The sequence below is a fragment of the Corticium candelabrum genome, chromosome 7, assembly GCF_963422355.1.
Source record: "Corticium candelabrum chromosome 7, ooCorCand1.1, whole genome shotgun sequence".
Lineage (NCBI taxonomy): Eukaryota > Metazoa > Porifera > Homoscleromorpha > Homosclerophorida > Plakinidae > Corticium > Corticium candelabrum.
In genome coordinates, this window is record NC_085091.1 from 7,792,029 (window position 1) to 7,811,992 (window position 19,964).

General features: G+C 40.4%; 2 protein-coding genes across 2 annotated transcripts; one reads left to right on the plus strand and one right to left on the minus strand.

Moving 5' to 3' along the window:
• Positions 1 to 4,001: 4,001 nt before the first annotated feature.
• LOC134182587 (uncharacterized) lies at positions 4,002 to 4,748 on the minus strand. Its single transcript, XM_062650012.1, has one exon. It carries the CDS (start codon positions 4,485 to 4,487, stop codon positions 4,089 to 4,091), a length of 399 nt encoding a protein of 132 aa, XP_062505996.1. The 5' UTR covers positions 4,488 to 4,748; the 3' UTR covers positions 4,002 to 4,088.
• A 4,187-nt stretch (positions 4,749 to 8,935) lies between these two features.
• On the plus strand, positions 8,936 to 19,769 carry LOC134182054 (glycine amidinotransferase, mitochondrial-like). Its single transcript, XM_062649376.1, has 3 exons — positions 8,936 to 8,988; positions 14,298 to 15,091; positions 19,102 to 19,769. Exons 2-3 carry the CDS (start codon positions 14,306 to 14,308, stop codon positions 19,555 to 19,557), a joined length of 1,242 nt encoding a protein of 413 aa, XP_062505360.1. The 5' UTR covers positions 8,936 to 8,988; positions 14,298 to 14,305; the 3' UTR covers positions 19,558 to 19,769.
• The last annotated feature ends 195 nt before the right edge of the window (positions 19,770 to 19,964 follow it).

The following is a 19,964-nucleotide window of genomic DNA, read 5'->3' on the forward strand; positions in this document are numbered from 1 at the left end:
GACAGACAGACAGACACAGACATGTAATTAGCATTGGTGTAAGTTATAGTGATGATTTATAAAAACATATGTATTGACAAACAGACAGACAAAAAGACAAACAGACAGGCAAACAGACCGTAGACAATAGGACGGACAAACATCATTTAAAGTAGGGTTTTGTGTTGGCCATGCAGTCAAGAGAAATATTTAGTTAATTCTCAGACTGAATTATCTTGGTTTTATAAACAAGTGAATTATTATTTGCAGTATAATAGAGATCTTGGTGATTTTTCAGCAACATATAGCAGAAATGTTGCTCAAGAATTGGCAACCATTTCTAGTTCCATTGATAGTAATGAGAAAGTTGACTCCATCATACTACACGTGCTGTCCCATGCTACTATTTGCCTTGTCCAAGTGACTCTCTTGAGTTGTCTACTTGTTGCCTTTGCCAGTACAGATTAAGTTTTGGAATACGGAATCAAGTTACTAACTAGCTCAAAAGTGTACTAAATTTTGAATGATCTGGAAACTCGTAAAAAGAGAATGTTCTTTACGAGAGTGCACAACAAACAAACCAAAACAAGCAAAAACAAAAATCGTAAGGACACATAGTTAAATCATCAAAAAAGACATGTCATGTCTCTTGGATTGTACATGTGTTAGTTAATGTCAAAATACTTTATCACATTACAAAGAGGCATAATACAATTATTTCTTATTACCTCTAATATATATAAATACATACATATATATTTTACAAAAGATTTATTAATAGATAAACACTATACAATTAAAATGACAGCATACGATATGTGTGTGTACACAATATTAATTAATTAATTAATTAAGCATTATCTAGTTGGTATAAACACGTACATGAAATAGTCTATAGACACTTCAATACTCATTACAAATCAGATCATTTAATGCAAACCACATAATAATTACTAATGCATAGAATCATTGTAGATGGATGACGATGACGTATTCATAACTCTGCTGGTTGTCACACAGCTACAGTATTGTTGAGGTAATGTATGTTTAGAGCTAGCATTGGTTTTAATTAAATTAAGTAAATTAATTTAAGTTCAGTTACTTAAGTTGATGGTATCAGTCATTGCATTGTTGGCACTTATAGGTATACGTTATATATGCCTTTTGCCAACTGGTATTGTATTGCAAACTATATAATTATTATGGCATTGTTATATGGTTGGTGACGTGAATGACAATTATATAATTAGTATACTGGTGTGTGTGTGTGTGTGTGTGTGTGTGTGTGTGTGTGTGTGTGTGTGTGTGTGTGTGTGTGTGTGTGTGTGTGTGTGTGTGTGTGTGTGTGTGTGTGTGTGTGTGTGTGTGTGTGTGTGTGTATTGAACAGCAAATATTTATGTGTATATATATATATATATATATATATATATATATATATATGTTAGAGGTAATAAGAAATAATTGTAGTATGCCTCTTTGTGAAGTGATGAAATATTTTGACATTCACTAACACATGTACAATCCAAGAGAGACGACATCTGTCTTTTTGATGATTTAACTATGTGTCCTTACGATTTTTGTTTTTGCTTGTTTTTGTTTGTTGGGGTGAAAAGTTTAAACCACTGTATCTGTACACATTCTCTTTTTACGAGTTTCCGGATCATTCAAAATTTAGTACACTTTTGAGCTAGTTAGTAACTTGATTTCGTATTCCAAAACTTAATTGTCTGTACTGGCAAAGGCAACAAGTAGACAACTCAAGGGAGTCACTTGGACAAGGCAAATAGTAGCATGGGGCAGCACGTGCAGTATGATCGAGTCAACTTTCTCATTACTGTCAATGGAACTAGGAATGGTTGCCAATTCTTGAGCAACATTTCTGCTATATGTTGCTGAGAAAAGTCACCAAGATTTCTATTATACTGCAAATAATTAATAATTCACCCTTTTATAGAACCAAGATAATTCAGTCTGGGAATCAACAAAATCATTCTCTCGACTGCATGGCCAGCACAAAGCCTACTTTAAATTCTGTTGTCCGTGCTATTGTCTACTGTCTGTTTGCCTGTCTGTTTGCCTGTCTGTCTGTCTTTCTGTCTGTCTGTCAGGATATTATGAAGAGGGCTAGCAAGGAAAATGGTCTTGCTGCCACGACAAGAGAAGAAAAGAAATGAAAAAATATTCAGAAGAGCTTGTTTCAGGAGGATATGTATCAAGATGTGTTCCTCTTGTGATAGAACATTTTGGGAGGTGGGGCACAAAGGCAGAGAATTTTTGCAGCATTTTTCACAACAGTCAGTAAATCCTGAAGCTAATTTTAATGCCTCCTGGTCCATGTCCGTGTTGTATTGGAGAAAAAGATTTTCTACAATTCTACAAAGATGCAATGCTGAAGTTATCCTCAGAAAACTTTCAAAACTGTCACCTAGTCATGGTGATTTAGATAGATTATTTGATTTTGACATTCAAGGCCAAGTCCATTAGTTAATCTATGACTTTGCTGTTTGCAAGGACTGGTTTGCTTTCACAAATTCCTAGCAAACGTACAAGTAGAGTCTATATGAGAATAAAGTATGTCTGCCTGTCTGTCTGTCTGTCTGTCTGTCTGACTGTCCGTCTGTTTGTCTGTATTGCTAATTAAGTATGATACAAGATCTACTAAATCATATGGGAATAAACGTGATCAAAGTATCTACTCAATCATGTTGTACCAGAGTGTTGACAGTACCTACCCAGCTTATGCATCTGCTGTACTCAACAACTGAACAAAGTACCCACAGGTAAATGTCTATACATTCATATTGCATCTAACACTTTCATTACAACATGATTGAGTAAATACTTTGATGACATTTATTCCTATATGATTTGGTAGATATTTTACCATACTTAGCAGTACATGTACAGACAGGCAAACAAACAGACAGACAGACAGACGGACGATGGTTGAGATGGGAAAAACTTCCTGGAAAGGCTAGTAAAGAAGTTACGTGATGAACTCGGTCAACCTAATGCTGCTGAGTTTCTAGACATCTGGAGAAAGAGGTTCTCAACTTCAAAAATGCAATGCCAAGGTAATAATGAGAAAAATCTCAGCTCTCAAGAGTGACATTGACTGTACGGTAGATTGCTCTACCCATTTTTCAGCCGCTAATTTGGCTCCTGATAGTCTGCATTGTTCTATTTTAAGTGTTATATGTTTGTTTCTTTTCTAAATGTAGTCCTAGTGAACTCTCGTAGTTGCGGAACTCTACATAGTTACCTTGCTAGCATTGTATTATAGATGTACATGTTTGAAATAAATGTTATTTGACAGATAGACAGACAGACAGACAGACAGACAGAGAAATAATTTATTCCCATATACACTCTACTTTTACATATGCTAGGAATTTGTGAAAGCAAACCATGCAGTCCTTGCAAACAACAAAGTCATAGATTAACTAATGGACTTGGCCTTGAATGTCAAAGTCAAATAATCTATCTAAATCACCATGATTAGTTGAAAATCTTGAAAGATTTCTGAGGCCAACTTTCTGAGGACAGACAGACAGACAGACAGACAGACAGACAGACGGAGGAAACAATAAAATACAGTCAACTCAAACTTCCTGGAACACCGTCGTTGAGGTTTGTTCCCCTTGTCATGGAACACTGTGGTCGTTTGAGCGAAGAAGCCAACAAATACATGCAGGAACTGTCACAGAGGGCAACAGACGATTCAGGCAAGAAAAACTGCAAGGAATTTATGTGCTTTGGCGGAAACACTTCTCAACAACATAGCAGCGGTGCAAAGCTAACACAATCGCCAAGAAGATTTCCATTTTAACTTTCACTAATCATAATGGCATTGATGAGTTTGTAACTCAGTTTTATGTACATTAGATTGATAGGTATAATGGCCCTATAGGGCCTATTGAACTAATTTTTATAGCTTACCATAGCTACTTTACCTAGCCTGTATAGTGATCATGTTTGAAATGTACTACCATTGACAGACAGACAGACAGACGGACAGACAGATTTGTTTTATTGTCATCAAACGTCACTACTTACATCACTTGCTGCAGTACTAAAAGTTCTACTTTCCTACTGTTCTTCGTTTTAATTAATGAATAGAACTATGAATGGCTTTGTCCATCTCTAGCTTGTCTTGTCCATCCAAACAATTCAATGAAAGCCTAGATAGCTTTCTTAAAACAACTCTACTGTTACATTTCTGAATAATCACAGAAAATCTTCTTCTCCAATAGCTTCTAAACGCTGCTTCATTTTTCCTTCCCAGCATGTCTTTGGACTTCTTTGCAAGTTCATTTAAAAATTCCTCTGCTTTGGGTCCCCAACGACCAAAGTGTTCGAACACCAGAGGAGTAACAAAAGGCTTAGAACCATCTGGTAATGATTCTTTGCGATACTTTACTTCCTTCCTTGCCTCTCGTTTTGTTGCTGCATATCCACATGTCGTGGACGCTCCCTTGATGGTATCTTTGCTCCAGGGATGAGCCATAGCAACATCTATCTCTTTTGTTGTTCCTGAGTCTACGTCGTAAAATGTGATGTCTGGTCTATCTTCAGTGTGGATGTATCTGTGTCTTGGCTCAATCTGGTGGCATATGAGCAAATCGCTGAGACACTCGCTCCATCCAGAAACTAGGGTGTTGTGCGTCCAGACAGGACCTCCCCCATACTTACATGTAATCAAGTGATATCCTTCTCTGTCCAGCTCTGCTCCACACTCACATTTTACAAGGAGCTGACTGAATGGCAGACAGACAGACAGACAGACAGACATATACTGTACTCTCATAGAGACTCTACTTGTACATTTGCTAGGAATTTGTGAAAGCAAACCAGTCGTTGCAAACAACAAAGTCATAGATTGACTAATGTACTTGGCCTTGAATGTCAAAATCAAATAATCTATCTGAATCAGACAGACAGACAGACAGACACACACAGACAGACAGACACAGACATGTAATTAGCATTGGTGTAAGTTATAGTGATGATTTATAAAAACATATGTATTGACAAACAGACAGGCAAACAGACCGTAGACAATAGGACGGATAAACATAATTTAAAGTAGGGTTTTGTGCTGGCCATGCAGTCGAGAGAATGATTTTGTTGATTCCCAGACTGAATTATCTTGGTTTTATGAACAATTGAATTATTGTTTGCAATATAATAGAAATCTTGGTGACTTTTCTCAGCAATATATAGCAGAACTGTTGCTCAAGAATTGGCAACCATTTCTAGTTCCATTGATAGTAATGAGAAAGTTGACTCGATCATACTGCACGTGCTGCCCCATGCTACTATTTGCCTTGTCCAAGTGACTCCCTTGAGTTGTCTACTTGTTGCCTTTGCCAGTACAGATTAAGTTTTGGGATACGGAATCAAGTTACTAACTAGCTCAAAAGTGTACTAAATTTTGAATGATTTGGAAACTCGTAAAAAGAGAATGTTGTTTATGAGAGTGCAGAAGCAATGTACAGATACAGTGGTTTAAACTTTTCACCCCAACAAACAAAAAAAACAAGCTAAAACAAAACTCGTAAGGACACATAATGAAATCATCAAAAAGACAGATGTCGTCTCTCTTGGATTGTACATGTGTTAGTGAATGTCAAAATATTTCATCACTTCACAAAGAGGCATACTACAATTATTTCTTATTACCTCTAACATATATATATATATATATATATATATATATACACAAATATTTGCTGTTCAATACACACACACACACACACACACACACACACACACACACACACACACACACACACACACACACACACACACACACACACACACACCAGTATACTAATTATATAACTGTCATTCACATTACCAACCGTATATAACAATGCCATAATAATTATATAGTTTGCAATACAATACCAGTTGGCAAAAGGCATATACAACGTATACCTATAAGTGCCAACAACGCAATGACTGATACCATCAACTTAAGTAACTAAACTTATATTAATTTACTTAATTTAATTAAAACCAATGCTAGCTCTAAACATACATTACCTCAACAATACTGTAGCTGTGTGGCAACCAGCAGAGTTATGAATTCGTCATCGTCATCCATCTACAATGATTCTATGCATTAGTAATTATTATGTGGTTTGCATTAAATGATCTGATTTGTAATGAGTATTGAAGTGTCTATAGATTATTTCATGTACGTGTTTATACCAACTAGATAATGCTTAATTAATAAATATTGTGTACACACACATATCGTATGCTGTCATTTTAATTGTATAGTGTTTATCTGTTAATAAATCTTTTGTAGGAGTAGTTGTGAAATAGAATTAAATTGCCTGAGTACTTTGCACTGTTCTAATTGTATTGGTAATTAATTAATTGCATATTATTTAATTGGACACAGGAAATAAATTTGCAATAAATAGTACACAATTTGATGTATGCAGTGCACGCCACAATGTAAATATTGACACACAATTCAATCCAGTTAATTAATAACGTGCGTAGCAGATGCGCGCACCCAAAAAATATTTCAAGAAAACTGCAAATTTTTTTATTTAACCGCAAAACATAGTAATTAAAAATCACTTTACCTGCCGTCCAATTTATTTGAAGCCGATTTGTGCCGAGAGAGCAACGTTCAGTGGACGACACTCAAAACTGAGGCCCCCTTTCAATAAACGGTGCAGGTTACTGCTCGAAAGATGCGCAAAAAGGCAGCAGTTCGTTTATGTCAAAATCGAGGTTGTAACATGTCCGTTCACTACTGTACAGGAACTATTCTGTTCACGGGGACTATCCTGTTCACGTGGACTATCCTGTTCACGTGGACTATTCTGTTCATATTTGCTCCTATTCTGTTTATATTTGCTCCTATTCTGTTCACCGGGGACTATCTTGTTCACGCAATTTGAACCCACTCTGGCGGGGACTATCCTGTTCACCGGGGACTATCCTGTGCACGTGAACAGAATAGTCGTCGTGAACAGGATAGTCCCCGCTATAGCGTGGACTATTCTGTTCACCGGGGACTATCTTGTTCACAGGCGACTATCCTGTTCACGACGACTATTCTGCATGTTCACACTAGTCATATCCATACAGTGTTCATGGCGACTATCCTGTTCACAGGCGACTTATAATCCTGTTCACCGGGGACTATCCTGTTCACCGGGGACTATCCTGTTCACAGGCGACTATCCTGTTCACGACGACTATTCTGCATGTTCACACTAGCCACATGTATACAGTGTTCATGGCGACTATCCTGTTCACAGGCGACTTATAATCCTGTTCACAGGTGACAATCTTGTTCACGTTCACCGGGGACTATCCTGTTCACGGCGACTATCGGCTACTATATATTCTGTTTACGGCGACTATAGATCTGCATGTTCACTAGAGCTTCTGTTCACTATATATATAGCTAGACACTTTTGTTCATTGTCAACAGTCCCATCAATCCATACGCGCAACACTTACCGTACTAGCTCTTGCTCAATTTTGCTATCTAGCTACCTGCCTGTACGGTACGTGGCTGACTACACTACCATATCGTAGACTCTTCCAATGTGCTCAACTAAAGTGGTCCTCTCTGGTGTATACAGATCCTAGGAATGTGTGTATTACAACTAATAATTTTCTGATTGTCCATGTGTCATTACGTAATTCCTAGATAAGTATGATATCTATACTGTACAGTGTCTATGATATCTATACTGTACAGTGTCTGTGACAGAAGGTTGGCGAGTGGTTGCAAGAAGCTAGTAAATTTACAGCAACTATAATGCAATTAATGCATAGTAAGTTAATTGCGTCAGTAACAGGGATCGATGGTTGTAAGCAAGCACCAGCAAGTCATCTAGGGTAGGGAAATTAATTGAAGATTGAGACTGCGATCTAGCATTACTACTTTCCTCATATACAATGAACAAAAACACATTTTATAATATCTATTTTGTGCGTGTCTGTGTGTGTCTCTGTGTAAATTTTAAATGTACAGTTCTGTATGTCCTTTATTAACTGTGGATACTGTATGCCTTCAGCAGGCGTGAAAGAAATTCATACATATGAGTACCATACTATAATACATTTCTATATCACACAGAAATTGCCATGCATCGATCGATCAATCTTAGACACAGACTCAAATGAACTCTAGTGTTTTGAGTGTGGGGGAGGTTGCATAGGCTATTGTGTTAAAAATGATGTCATAACTGCCGCCACGTCATATACTACAATTCCTGTTGGACGTCTCTAGATGGGAAGACTGACTCAAATATACTTTTATGTTTTAACTTAACAGATGTATCAAAGTAGATAATGAGTAGTTATTTACAGCTACAATAGCATATAGTGCACAAGTTTTACTTGAAATAGTGCACCGTTAATTAATTGGTTTTGAGACTAGACAGATTTTTCGTTGAATTAGATAGGCTATAAATAAAGATTGGATAAACAAACAATAAAGGTTTTTGCAAAGTTACTGTTGATGTAATTCAAATAATTGTTGTGAACAGAATACGTGTAGTCGCCTGTGAACAGGATAGTCGCCATGAACACTGTATGCATATGGCTAGTGTGAACATGCAGAATAGTCGCGTAAACAGGATAGTCGCCTGTGAACAGGATAGTCCCCGGTGAACAAAACTAAGTCCCCGCTATAGTGAGGACTATCCTGTTCACCGGAGACTATCCTGTTCACGTTAACAGGATAGTCCCCGGTGAACGGATTATAAGTCGCCTGTGAACAAGATAGTCACCGGTGAACAGGATAGTCCCCGCTAGGGTGGGTTCAAATTGCGTGAACAAGATAGTCCCCGGTGAACAGAATAGGAGCAAATATGAACAGAATAGTCCCTGTACAACTACCAAGAATCAATTGGCGCGCCGGTAGCCTCGTACACCAAAGCGCATTCGCTGCAGCGGCTAAGCGTCTGGGGCTAGGCTAGAATTCTGTAGGGTGCTCGGGCACGAAGTCTTGCAAGCAGGTTTTCAAGGTCAGTCTTTTGTTTACTCGACACCTGACTTCAGCCGGTCACGTGACGACTAGACGTAGAAATCGGAATAAAAGCGTTTCTCAGAAACGGCAAGTCGCAATTTTTACTCGCGCACGCTGAAACGACGGAGCTTGACAGTGACGCTGTCGTCGTCTTTCGGAGTTCTCTCGGGACTACGCGACTTCTTGCTGATCGAACCCGTCCACTCGCGCGCGAATTTCTCTGGGGAAAAAGGCGCATCAAATCTCTACCAAATTTTAAATGTTGACTGGAGACCTCGGACGGTACGCAAGGACCGACCCAGTGGCGTAGGAATACCATCCATGGAGGCTGGGGCCCAACATGGATGCCATTTACTGGCGCTCCTCGTTTTTCCACTTGTACCTTGTTTTCACGCTATCTTATTGTAACCATAGGCTGCTCCATCATGATGGGCCCCGTGGTTTCTACGCCTATGAGGTACGTCTGTGTCGTTTACTGCCGGCGACGTCGAAAAAGGGAAGCTAGTTTATAGTTAAACTACCTAGATAGGGGTAAGCGGAGAGTTTGCAACTTTCATCGTTAATTAATTAGTTAGGTAAGCTGCAGGCTAACCTTTTCGTACTCTAGTACGTAACTAATTACATGCAAGAGCACTTCACTCATTGACGCACGCGCAGTAGACGTTGACGTACGTTAAGGCCCTGGACTGCGGTTTGCTGTGTTGCGCGGCGAATTGTTTTGGTCTTGCTTTCCGAGGCCATCTACGAGGGCACACAAGAGACGGGTCTAGACGCTTCGGGCGACTCTAACAGTGAAAGAGAACAAATTAAAGTTCATAAGCGACTCAGTCGTTCGTACGTTGTAGACTCCACATGATCGTCTTGAGCGACTTGCAATCGCTCGGTTTTTCCCACTTTCCTCCGTGTTTCTTTCTACGAATGGAGGCCATACTACAGTACAAAAGGGCTTGTGTGATGCAAAAAAAACACGGAAACGTGCGACACTGCACATAATCACGTGACACAAAGTGCCTTTATTCTACAGCCGAACCATCGCCGTATGTGTGCTTTTCGCTGTCGACTGAAGGTGAGTCAGTGATGCGAAAGCACATTTTACTTTCGCCTACGCAAATACCATGTTTACACGAAGCGGTAACCTGCACTTACTGGACGTTATTTGAAAAAAACGTCTCGTACGATGTTGCTATTTTGCGTTATCATAATGCTCAGCTATCAAGTTTGCTCTGAGATAGCGCCAGACTTCCCAAAACGTGAAAAAAGACCAGAAACGATTAGCTAATGCGCGTGCGTCAATCGGTGAAAGTGCTCTCTAGGTAAACCTTTGCAATCTGTATGTGTAGGTTGTTTGTTGTTTGTTGGTGTTTCAAAGCAGGAAAGTTGACCAAGAAATTCTATACGCCTTTGATGACACACTTTCAGTGGCCCATTTGAGCAAGAATCTGGTAACTCTGCAGCAGTGGCGGATACAGGATTTTGAAAAAAGGGGTTTCCTATATTTAATAAAAAGTAGGCGTGTCTCAGAAGTTAAATAGATTAAGTATTTTAAAATTTTTTATACTGCATCTACGTGTACATTGTAATGTTTTATTACTAATAAAATTGAAAAACTACCGCATCATTTGAACTGAAAGATCTATATTAATATTTATATATATATAATTACAATAATGCCAATATTATAATATCATGGGTAGTCAGCAAGTATAAATGGAAGCTTTATCCGTCTGGGATGTAGTTGGTAAAATGCTTGTACTAGCTCCTCTAGCTTCGCTGGACTCTGTTGGAGTTCCTCACACCTGTCACGATTAATCTTCATAAGAGAGAGACCACTGAGCCGATCAGATAGATTGTCGGCTCGACGGCACCGTATTACTAAGTTTCAGTTGACTGAAACTTCTCTCACTTTCACGTGACGTTATGGGAATTGTCAATGTTACCCGTAAAAGAATATTTAAATGCCTCAATTTTGCAAGTAGAAACTATCACGAGATTTAACCGGTGTGAAGCGCAGTGAACATAGATAGCCATTGGAGCTTGTTGTTGTATCATTGCCTTGCAACCAGACTTGGCACAAGGCATATTGGAGCCCCATCATAGCATTGGCCACGCATGTTAGCAACTGGCAAGCCCCATGTCTCAAGAGTTCTTAAGATTGCATCTGCGAGTGCCTCACCAGTATAATTTCACTTCCAAAAAGTCTGTAAAGACCTCTTTGACCTTTCCATTACTAACGTATCGCAGTACCAGAGACAGCTGCTTCCTGTGTGCAATATCAGTCACCTCATCCACTATGACGGAGTAATATGATGTCGGACTGAATGCGGCTACCGACGACTTTTATCAGTTCGTTTTGAATGGTCTTTGATGTATAGCACGCACTCTTAAGAGCATTTTCAAGGTGTTTTTCAAAGCAGCATCTGTTTCAGCTCTGAAACGAACAAGTTCGAGAGAGTTTTCATCATTTTGAGACACGTTACATCCTTCTCTTCCATGAAATCAATTCCATCATCTCTGTGACCGCGAAAGGCCAACTCTAATTGCTTTTCGCACAATAGCACCATCTTCAGCAAAGACTCAATAACTGTACAATTCTTTTCAAATTTTGTTTGTTCTTCTTTGTCAAACTTGGAATTGATAGTTTCAGCTGGGTGCTTTATTCGCTCTAAGAATTCTTCCATTTTCAATACAGAGTACATGTGGTTGGTAATCTAGACTACTATGAGCTGAGACTTGCTAACCCAGGTGTTGAATGGCTTTGTGACAAACTAACCAGTAGATTGCCCGACTACTCTTTCTGGTACAAAAAATACACACGCCCGGCAAAATACTCCATCAGCTTGTCGGCAGTCGATCAGCCACGGATACTGTTTGACCCACTCTGGATGAAATTGACGGAAGTTGACTGATCCATGACTTTGAGAGTGAGGATAGTGCAATAGATTGGGATGGGATAGTTTCAGTTGTCAGTATGTGATATTTTTCCTCTCTGCTCAGCTTGCTTAAAATTTGTTTGTCTGTAGCCAATAGTTTACCTATATCTACTGATAACAATGACATGTTTGTTACTTCAGAGCGTAAACATGTACAAGACGTAGTGGGCAATGAAATGGTGGTAGTGTCAACCTGAGAACTAGGGGACTTGTCTTCAGTTAATACTTCACTTGAACATTCAGCAGCAATCTTAATATCTATATCGTACGCGCATACAATTTGATTATTGACTAATTGGCTTAATTCAAATGGATGAAACATCTTACCAATGTTTGAGGCTAGAACTGTACTACTAGAATCACTGGAAATATGATGAGAATTTTTGCGTTCATATTCTAAGTCTAGGATATAAACTTATCAGAATGACAAAAGTGAAGACCACAACAGACGCGACGGGAGCACTACGTAAGAGAGTATAGATGTAATTGCAGTACACCGTTCTCGGATATTTTCTCCCGGGCGAGCAGTCTTCGCAAACGATGAATGTCGTTGTGGTACATTGGTACGTTTTAGCACAATGTCATACTGGTGATCTGTAAGTCTCTCACCTTCATGTTTGCAGCAAAAGACGACGTTATTTCGTGACTTCCGGAAGTCACTCTACGTCTAGCTCTTTCGATTTCCGATTCTTTGAAAACTCATTGGATCCGATATTAGACTTCATGACCTTTGCTTGAATCTCCCTGACTTGTTGGGGCGTAGATTACAGGTTGCCTCTAAATGCCAGACCAAAGCAAACGATACTGAACGCGATTACAGAGTACTGTAATTTCCAGTGGAAAGTTTTGAAGTTTCTTGACCGCATAAAAAGTGACTTTTTCTTACAGTAAAATATTAGAACTGCAATGTAGACTAGCGTAGAAGGGTCAACAAAAGGGGGTATCCACGGAAACCACAGAAACCACGGAAAACACAGAAACCACTGAAACCCCTTTGAATCCGCCACTGACTGGTCCCTCAGGTCATATTTGAGATAAGGCACTGTTGGGCTTCCTTGATAGGTAGCTTTTATGGTGGGTGGAGTTTGTGTGGGTTACCAGGTTTTTTACATACAAAACAGTTGTGTGGGTTACCGTATGTACACATAGTGGGCGTATCTGCAATCAAGAACCTGGTAACCAACCGGATGTGTTTGCCGATGATCACGTGATTTCGTTTTCGAGACTGTTCTGTGTTTGTTGACCAGACCTGCCAACCTAGCTAATCAAAATGCGTGTGTTTGCAGGAAAAAATGCGGGAGAATGCGGGAGTCTAACAAATTATTGACACGTCTACAATAGCATTAATATCAATACATTTTATATCGTAATAAGTGTTAAATAATAGATAAATAGTACACTTAAATAAGCTATTCTCGCTGCTAGTTGGGATGTTCTAGATTTTATTGTTTTGTGGCCTTCTTCAATCGCTTTTCCAGCAATATATATACTGTACTCCTTGGTAGTCTTGGATAGGCAGCCCCTCCCCCTTTCCACTTCCGGACAGTTTTGCCTGACCGACTCCTCCTTCTATGTCAATATTGTGACCCAGAGTCTCTGATTGTGACCAAGTATGTATGAAAGAGCCGGGTGGAGAGCGGGGCTGACACATAGACATTGGCATCCGGATATCACATGATCAGTAACTTAGTTAAAGGGTACTTGTTATGGTTTTTGGTCTGGTAAGGCGTTTGCATGTAAAACGACTGTACGGTGAGCTAGAAAGCGCATCCAGACGACAAAGAAGCTTTGAGTATTACGTTAGAGTTGATGAGGATAATAAAAATTAATGTTCTACAATTTGACAGAGTAGAAAGGACTTAATTCATTTCTTTGCATGGACATGACATTTAAACTTTGGCGCCTCTTTCTTCATTTAGCGCACGTGTGGGTTACTAGGTTCTTGCCCTTATCGCCTCATTTGTCATTGTTTTTGCTGTTGGGCCTCTTCAGCCTTAAAAGAATTCATACGGGGTGCACAGACCCTGTCCTACTTGTCATCAAGTGACCACCTCTAGTAAGATGTAGAGTATAGAATGGTGGAATATGCCTAGGTCCGCGTTCATCATGCACGCGCGGTTGTTAATTAAAGATTATCCTTTATACAAAAGGATTCGCAAAATTTTAGTGAGGTGATCGACTTCTACGAGACAAACTGAGTCTAGAATGAGGCGAGGAGATATCTACTATAGCGACAACAGATCGACAATATCGAGCGTTTCCCCTTTCCTAGATAATTTATGCAGCCATTATTACGTCATTGATGAACAATTGTTGGGTTGTTGTCATGGTTTTCCCGCTCAACTTTGTTTATGTCACAGTCTGTTTGATATTTCAGGGATCGATATGGCCGTCGTCCTGTTTGCTCGATTCCAAATATCTACTTATATTTGGATTTCGTCAATCGACGGTTTGTCAACAGGCCGTTTACTTACTCGTATCTTTGGCAAAGCAAAACGAAGCTTCCGATCTGCTCTTTCTGTCTCCCCTTTCGTCACAGTGGACGACTGTCCTGTAAACAGTCACAACGAATGGAACCATCTAGACGAGGTTATTGTCGGACGAGTAGAGGGTGCGTGTGTACCGCCATTTACCTCAGAAGTTAGAGCAACTACGTACAAGAAGTGGTGGCCATTTTACCAAAACCATGGCGGACAATCGTTTCCCTTTCATCACTTAGCTAGAGCAGAAACAGAGGTCAAAGAATTCTGCAAGGTGCTGGAGCACGAAGGAGTGACGGTCAGGCGACCAGATGTGCAAGATCAGTCTTTTGTGTACTCAACACCCGACTTCAGTAGCTCGGGCATGTACTGTGCCATGCCTCGTGACATCATTCTGACCGTCGGTAACGAACTGATTGAGGCTCCAATGGCCTGGAGAAGTCGATTCTTCGAATACCGTTGCTACCGCCGTCTCTTGAAAGAATATTTTCAAAGAGGTGCGAAGTGGACGACAGCTCCTAAACCGTTCATGTCTGATGAACTGTATGACCATGATTATCCCAGCACATCAGTCGAAGAACGTCATTCTCTAGCAGCTGAAGGAAAGTTTGTGACAACAGAGTTTGAGCCATGCTTCGATGCAGCCGACTTCATGAGATGTGGACGGGATATTTTTGCTCAGAGAAGTCAAGTGAGTGCTTAATACTATACATCTATACCTATACATTTAGACAAAGACGAGATCGTATGTATTTGTTCGCCTACTACTTCCTCACACTTGGCTCATTGTTACTCGAGTTCTCCAGATGTGCTTACCGAATGAAAGTAACCTAGCGAAAGATGGGTCTCCTTTTGGTTGTGGTCGACCTCGAGGTAGCATGTAGAATTCATATGCAATAGAGTCTGCAAATCGATACTGCGAGTAAGTAAGTAATCTTTTAACTGGGCAAAGACCGGGTAATGCAGCTAGCTATAGCAGTATATTTAGACACACTGGCGTAGGAAGCAGGGTGCTGGGGGAATTGAAGCCCGTTGCTCAGACTGACAGAGGAGAAATTTTTTGTCCCACATTAAGTGCTGAAAAATACAAAGAGCACCTACATGCTTTGTACTCGAACGTCACTGCTAAGTACCTGCCAACTTCTGGACGCGAAACCCCGCGACTTGGACGCCCAAATTCCCTGGATTTAGCGTACTTTCCCGGGACACCACGTACCAACTGCCACGCCCCCGTATGATGGTGTCTTCTATAGTGTTTCAGAGTCTCCCTCGGCCTCTTCGACAGCTTCTTCCTATCAGCTTCCGACATTGATTCATGACGCACGCGCAGAAGGCACGGTCTCGCAGTTCTCATCGATATTCGCGCTTAATTATGTACGCGTGCATGTGCTGTAGATAACCAAAGCCAGTAGGCCACAGGCCAGAAAATAACTCGAAAGGTCATTATCAGGACGGAACTTGTGTATGACTTCGACTTTGCTATCGACTCAAGAAAATCCCGGAACATTTCGTTCCCGACCGGGACGCCGGGACGGAGAGCCAAATCCAGGGACAATGCAGAGAATCCCGGGACGGTTGACAGCTATGTGCAGCTAGGAAGCGTGTAAACGGAAGTGGACATTGTCTTCTTGTAAAGTTAATGTGTTTCGAAAGTGTATGACACTGTCAACAGGAGTTATTACCCGATGCCCGGATATCCGGGCTAAGGGTATAGTAGTCGTCTGACGTACGACCGACCGTACGACCGTACGTATACGTATCTATACTCGATTAGTGCAGATGCAAGTAGAGAAGCATTAGAAGTGCAAACCCTCGGTCAGTAAGCACCTTGAAGGTAATTAGTCGCGCTATGACAACATCGTATGATAGAAACGCATGATGTGGGTAACAAAATTAGATGTGGGAACGTTACAAATGCAGCTAGATTAGCTAAGCGTTGTTTCTAAATGCATGTTACAAATGTAGTTGTTTCCAAGTGATGGAACAAGCCAAATGTTACAAGTCGGAGAGCCTCGACGCTAGGCCGGCTGGCAATCTTCGCCTTACGTGATGAAGTAACGGGCGTGATCATTGTTCTGTTTGTTGTATTGGTGGGAAACGTAGGTTACAAATGTAGACCAAACAAGCAGATCACCACCGATTTTCCAGCTCACAAGAATGTAATATAAGTCTCGTTCTTTGTGCAGCTTCTCTAGGCGTCTTGTTGTTTGTGCCGCTTCTCTAGCTAGACGTCGCCTACTGTGCACTGTACCGTATTTACACAGCTATCCGTCTAACCGCAATTTTGGTTGTTGTAATGAGGAGACCCCAGAGCCAAAACAAAACATCAATGTGGGAAAACATGCACGTGCACATGTAGACTAATTAGGCGTCTGTTCTCTCTGACTTTGGAGACCGTAAAACAACAATGAATAGAGACGCACTAGCGTACTTACAGGTCAGCCGAGCCGCTTCGTTCGACAAACAGACGCTCTCATGGACAATGCACGTTCCACTTCGCAAATTCCCGTCAAGCGCCAAATTTCTGTTGAAGACGACACTAGTGATCTTTGCAACACACCACGGCCGCTCAGCCACGCACACCGAAAATTTAAGCTGGCAGACTGCAGAACCACTATGCAGAAACACTGTGGAACAAGCAAAATGTTACAAGTCAGGTACAGCTACACGCCCTCGCTCCTGGTTGTTGTTGGGGAAACATACACGTGCAAATGTAAACTATAGGCGTTGTTTCTATGTACTAAACCCTTCGAACAAAGGACTAAACACCATGTACAGGACGGACTCCCGATGGCCGAATTCTCGTTAGCAGCTACCAAACAAAGAGAGGTGGAGCCTCATGATGACATCACGTTCGTCTATTGGTCAGTAATGACACCACTTCTCGTCTATTGGTCGGAATAGCTTCATTTGCATCTGTGCTAACCAACTATATATATGGGCGGTCGCCGGGTCGTCGGGTCATCGGGTTGTCGGGTCGTCGGGTCGTCGAACGACTACTATACTTGAGGCCCGGAAATCCGGGCTTTAGGTATTCACGTGATAACATTACGCCTGTTAACGCGCGTTATGCCGGACCAATTTCTTCCACTCTCCCTGCACGGTCGACCTGTTACTGTTGATCTCGCCTTGGAATTTGCAACAGCAAACAGTCGACGAACTAATTACAAGAATCAAACTAAAGGGTAGTGAAAGTCATGCAGCTGATTAGGTATTGGTCTCCAGGACCGAAGTCACTGGTATGTTTGGTAGGGTTTCAAACTTACCACTTTTCAAAATTTGTGCGTTCACTAGTTGTCGATTTCCAGGATTTTCCGGAATAAGGTAAAGCTGATTAAATAATATTAATTTAATTACTTTTTGATGACCTTATTGTAATAGTGCCAGTAAATGCATGCATGAGGTGAGTACACGAGGTGAATAGAAATAGCATAGAAATAACGTTTGGTTCTAGTACAAGAAATAAGAAAAAGGGATGAATAAATAAGAGAATTTAAAGGATGATCAAATTATACGACTTGTCGTGAAGCTTAATATTAAACACGCCCACTCAATTAAGTAATTAATATTAATTTTTAACCATTATACTTTTAAATTAGTGACTATACGTGCATGTATAAAACGTAACATTCGTGCAGACATTGAGCGCTCCAGAGACAAAGAAAACGCTAGGATATTCCGGAAATTCATAGCTTGACTTCTACAGAGCAGCCCCTTGCTGTTAATTAACTAGATATTTTCCTCTTCTACCCTAATTTGTTTATCTTCGACTTGTATGGTTGTTGTGGTTTTTATTCTATAGACACACACACACACACACACACATACACACACACACACACACACACACACACACACACACATACACACACACACACACACACACACACACACACACACACACACACACACACACACACATATATATAGATGTGCTAATGACGTCAAATTACGTAGGGGCTTAGAGTGACATGAGCTGACCGAGCTATACCCCTCATTTGTAGGCGTGTTCATAAACATTGTGGACTTTGAATATGTGTGAGGACCAAAGCTGTATATAGTATTACACCGCCCTTTTTTCCAGTCTGTATCTGCCACTGATTCTACCGCATCAGTCAATTAGAAGCTAATAAAAATGGGCGTGTTCATAAAAGTGGGCGTGTTTAGTAGCATCATTTTACCCCCATTTCTGGGCGTCACGCCACGCCCCTGAATTACTGCTAATTTTGTTTGCTTTTGCTGACACTTTGATTTACCCATACGAGGTAGGACTAGATCTAGAGGCTCCTACGTGTATTCTTCTAGTAGTACTGTATTAGACTAGACGGGCGTAGCGTGATCGGGCTATAGCCCCCGTCATTTATAGGCGTGGTCATAAAAATTGTGGATTGTAAATACGTGTGAGGACCAAAGCTGTATATATAGTATATATAGTATATATGGTATATATAGTACATATATAGTGTATATAGTATATATAGTATATACACCACTGTTTTTTCAGTCTGGATCTGCCACTGATTCTACGGTATCAGTCATAAAAAGTGGGCGTGCCCCTTAGCATCATGAAGTTTAGCCCCCATTTCTAGAGGTCACGCTACGCCCTGCACTAGACATGCATCTAGATTGTCTTTTTTGTTTATCGTTTCAACAAATTGTTATTTTGTTTTTATGACTATCATACACCTGTTTCATCTGTAGGTAACAAACAAATTTGGCATTGAGTGGTTGCGACGCCATCTTGGTGACGACTACCGCATCCACGAGCTGTCATTTCGTGATCCCAATCCCATGCATATCGATGGCACTCTTCTTGCCATCCGTCCAGGTATTGTGTTGTCGAATCCCGACAGACCATGTCATCAGATCGACATGTTCGAGAAAGCAGGATGGAAAGTCGTCCACCCTCCTCAACCAGTCCTGCCCGATTCTCACCCTCTCTGGATGTCATCAAAGTGGCTCTCTATGAATATTCTCATGTTGGATGAGAATCGTGTTGTCGTTTCAGCCAAAGAGTATCCAATCCACAAGATGTTTGAATCTCTCGGTATCGAGTGCATCAAAGTCGACTTGAGGTTTGCTAATTCACTGGGTGGAGGCTTTCATTGCTGGACAGCGGATGTGAAGAGAAAGAGTACACTCGAGTCCTATTTCTAAACAAGTCTCTAAAGAATCTGACTTTAAAACTTCTCGTGACACTAAACATTATATCCCGTTGCGTATGATATTTGTGTATAATTATAGTGCTGCACGATCTAGCTATTGCTCCTACTTTTAAAGTTTATCAATATATATCAATATATATATATCAATATATATCAATATATATCAATATATCAATATATATTAATATATATCAATATATATATATATATATATATATATATATATATATATATATATATACAGTACTGTGCAAAAGTTTTAGGTCACCCTGGTTACTTCACTAATCTGGAGGAAGAAAGTGGACTACAGTCAACAGCTACAGCTTTATTGTATCACAAACAACAAAAAACATCTTGCATACTACTCACAAGTAATCTTGACAAAGAAATATTGTTTAG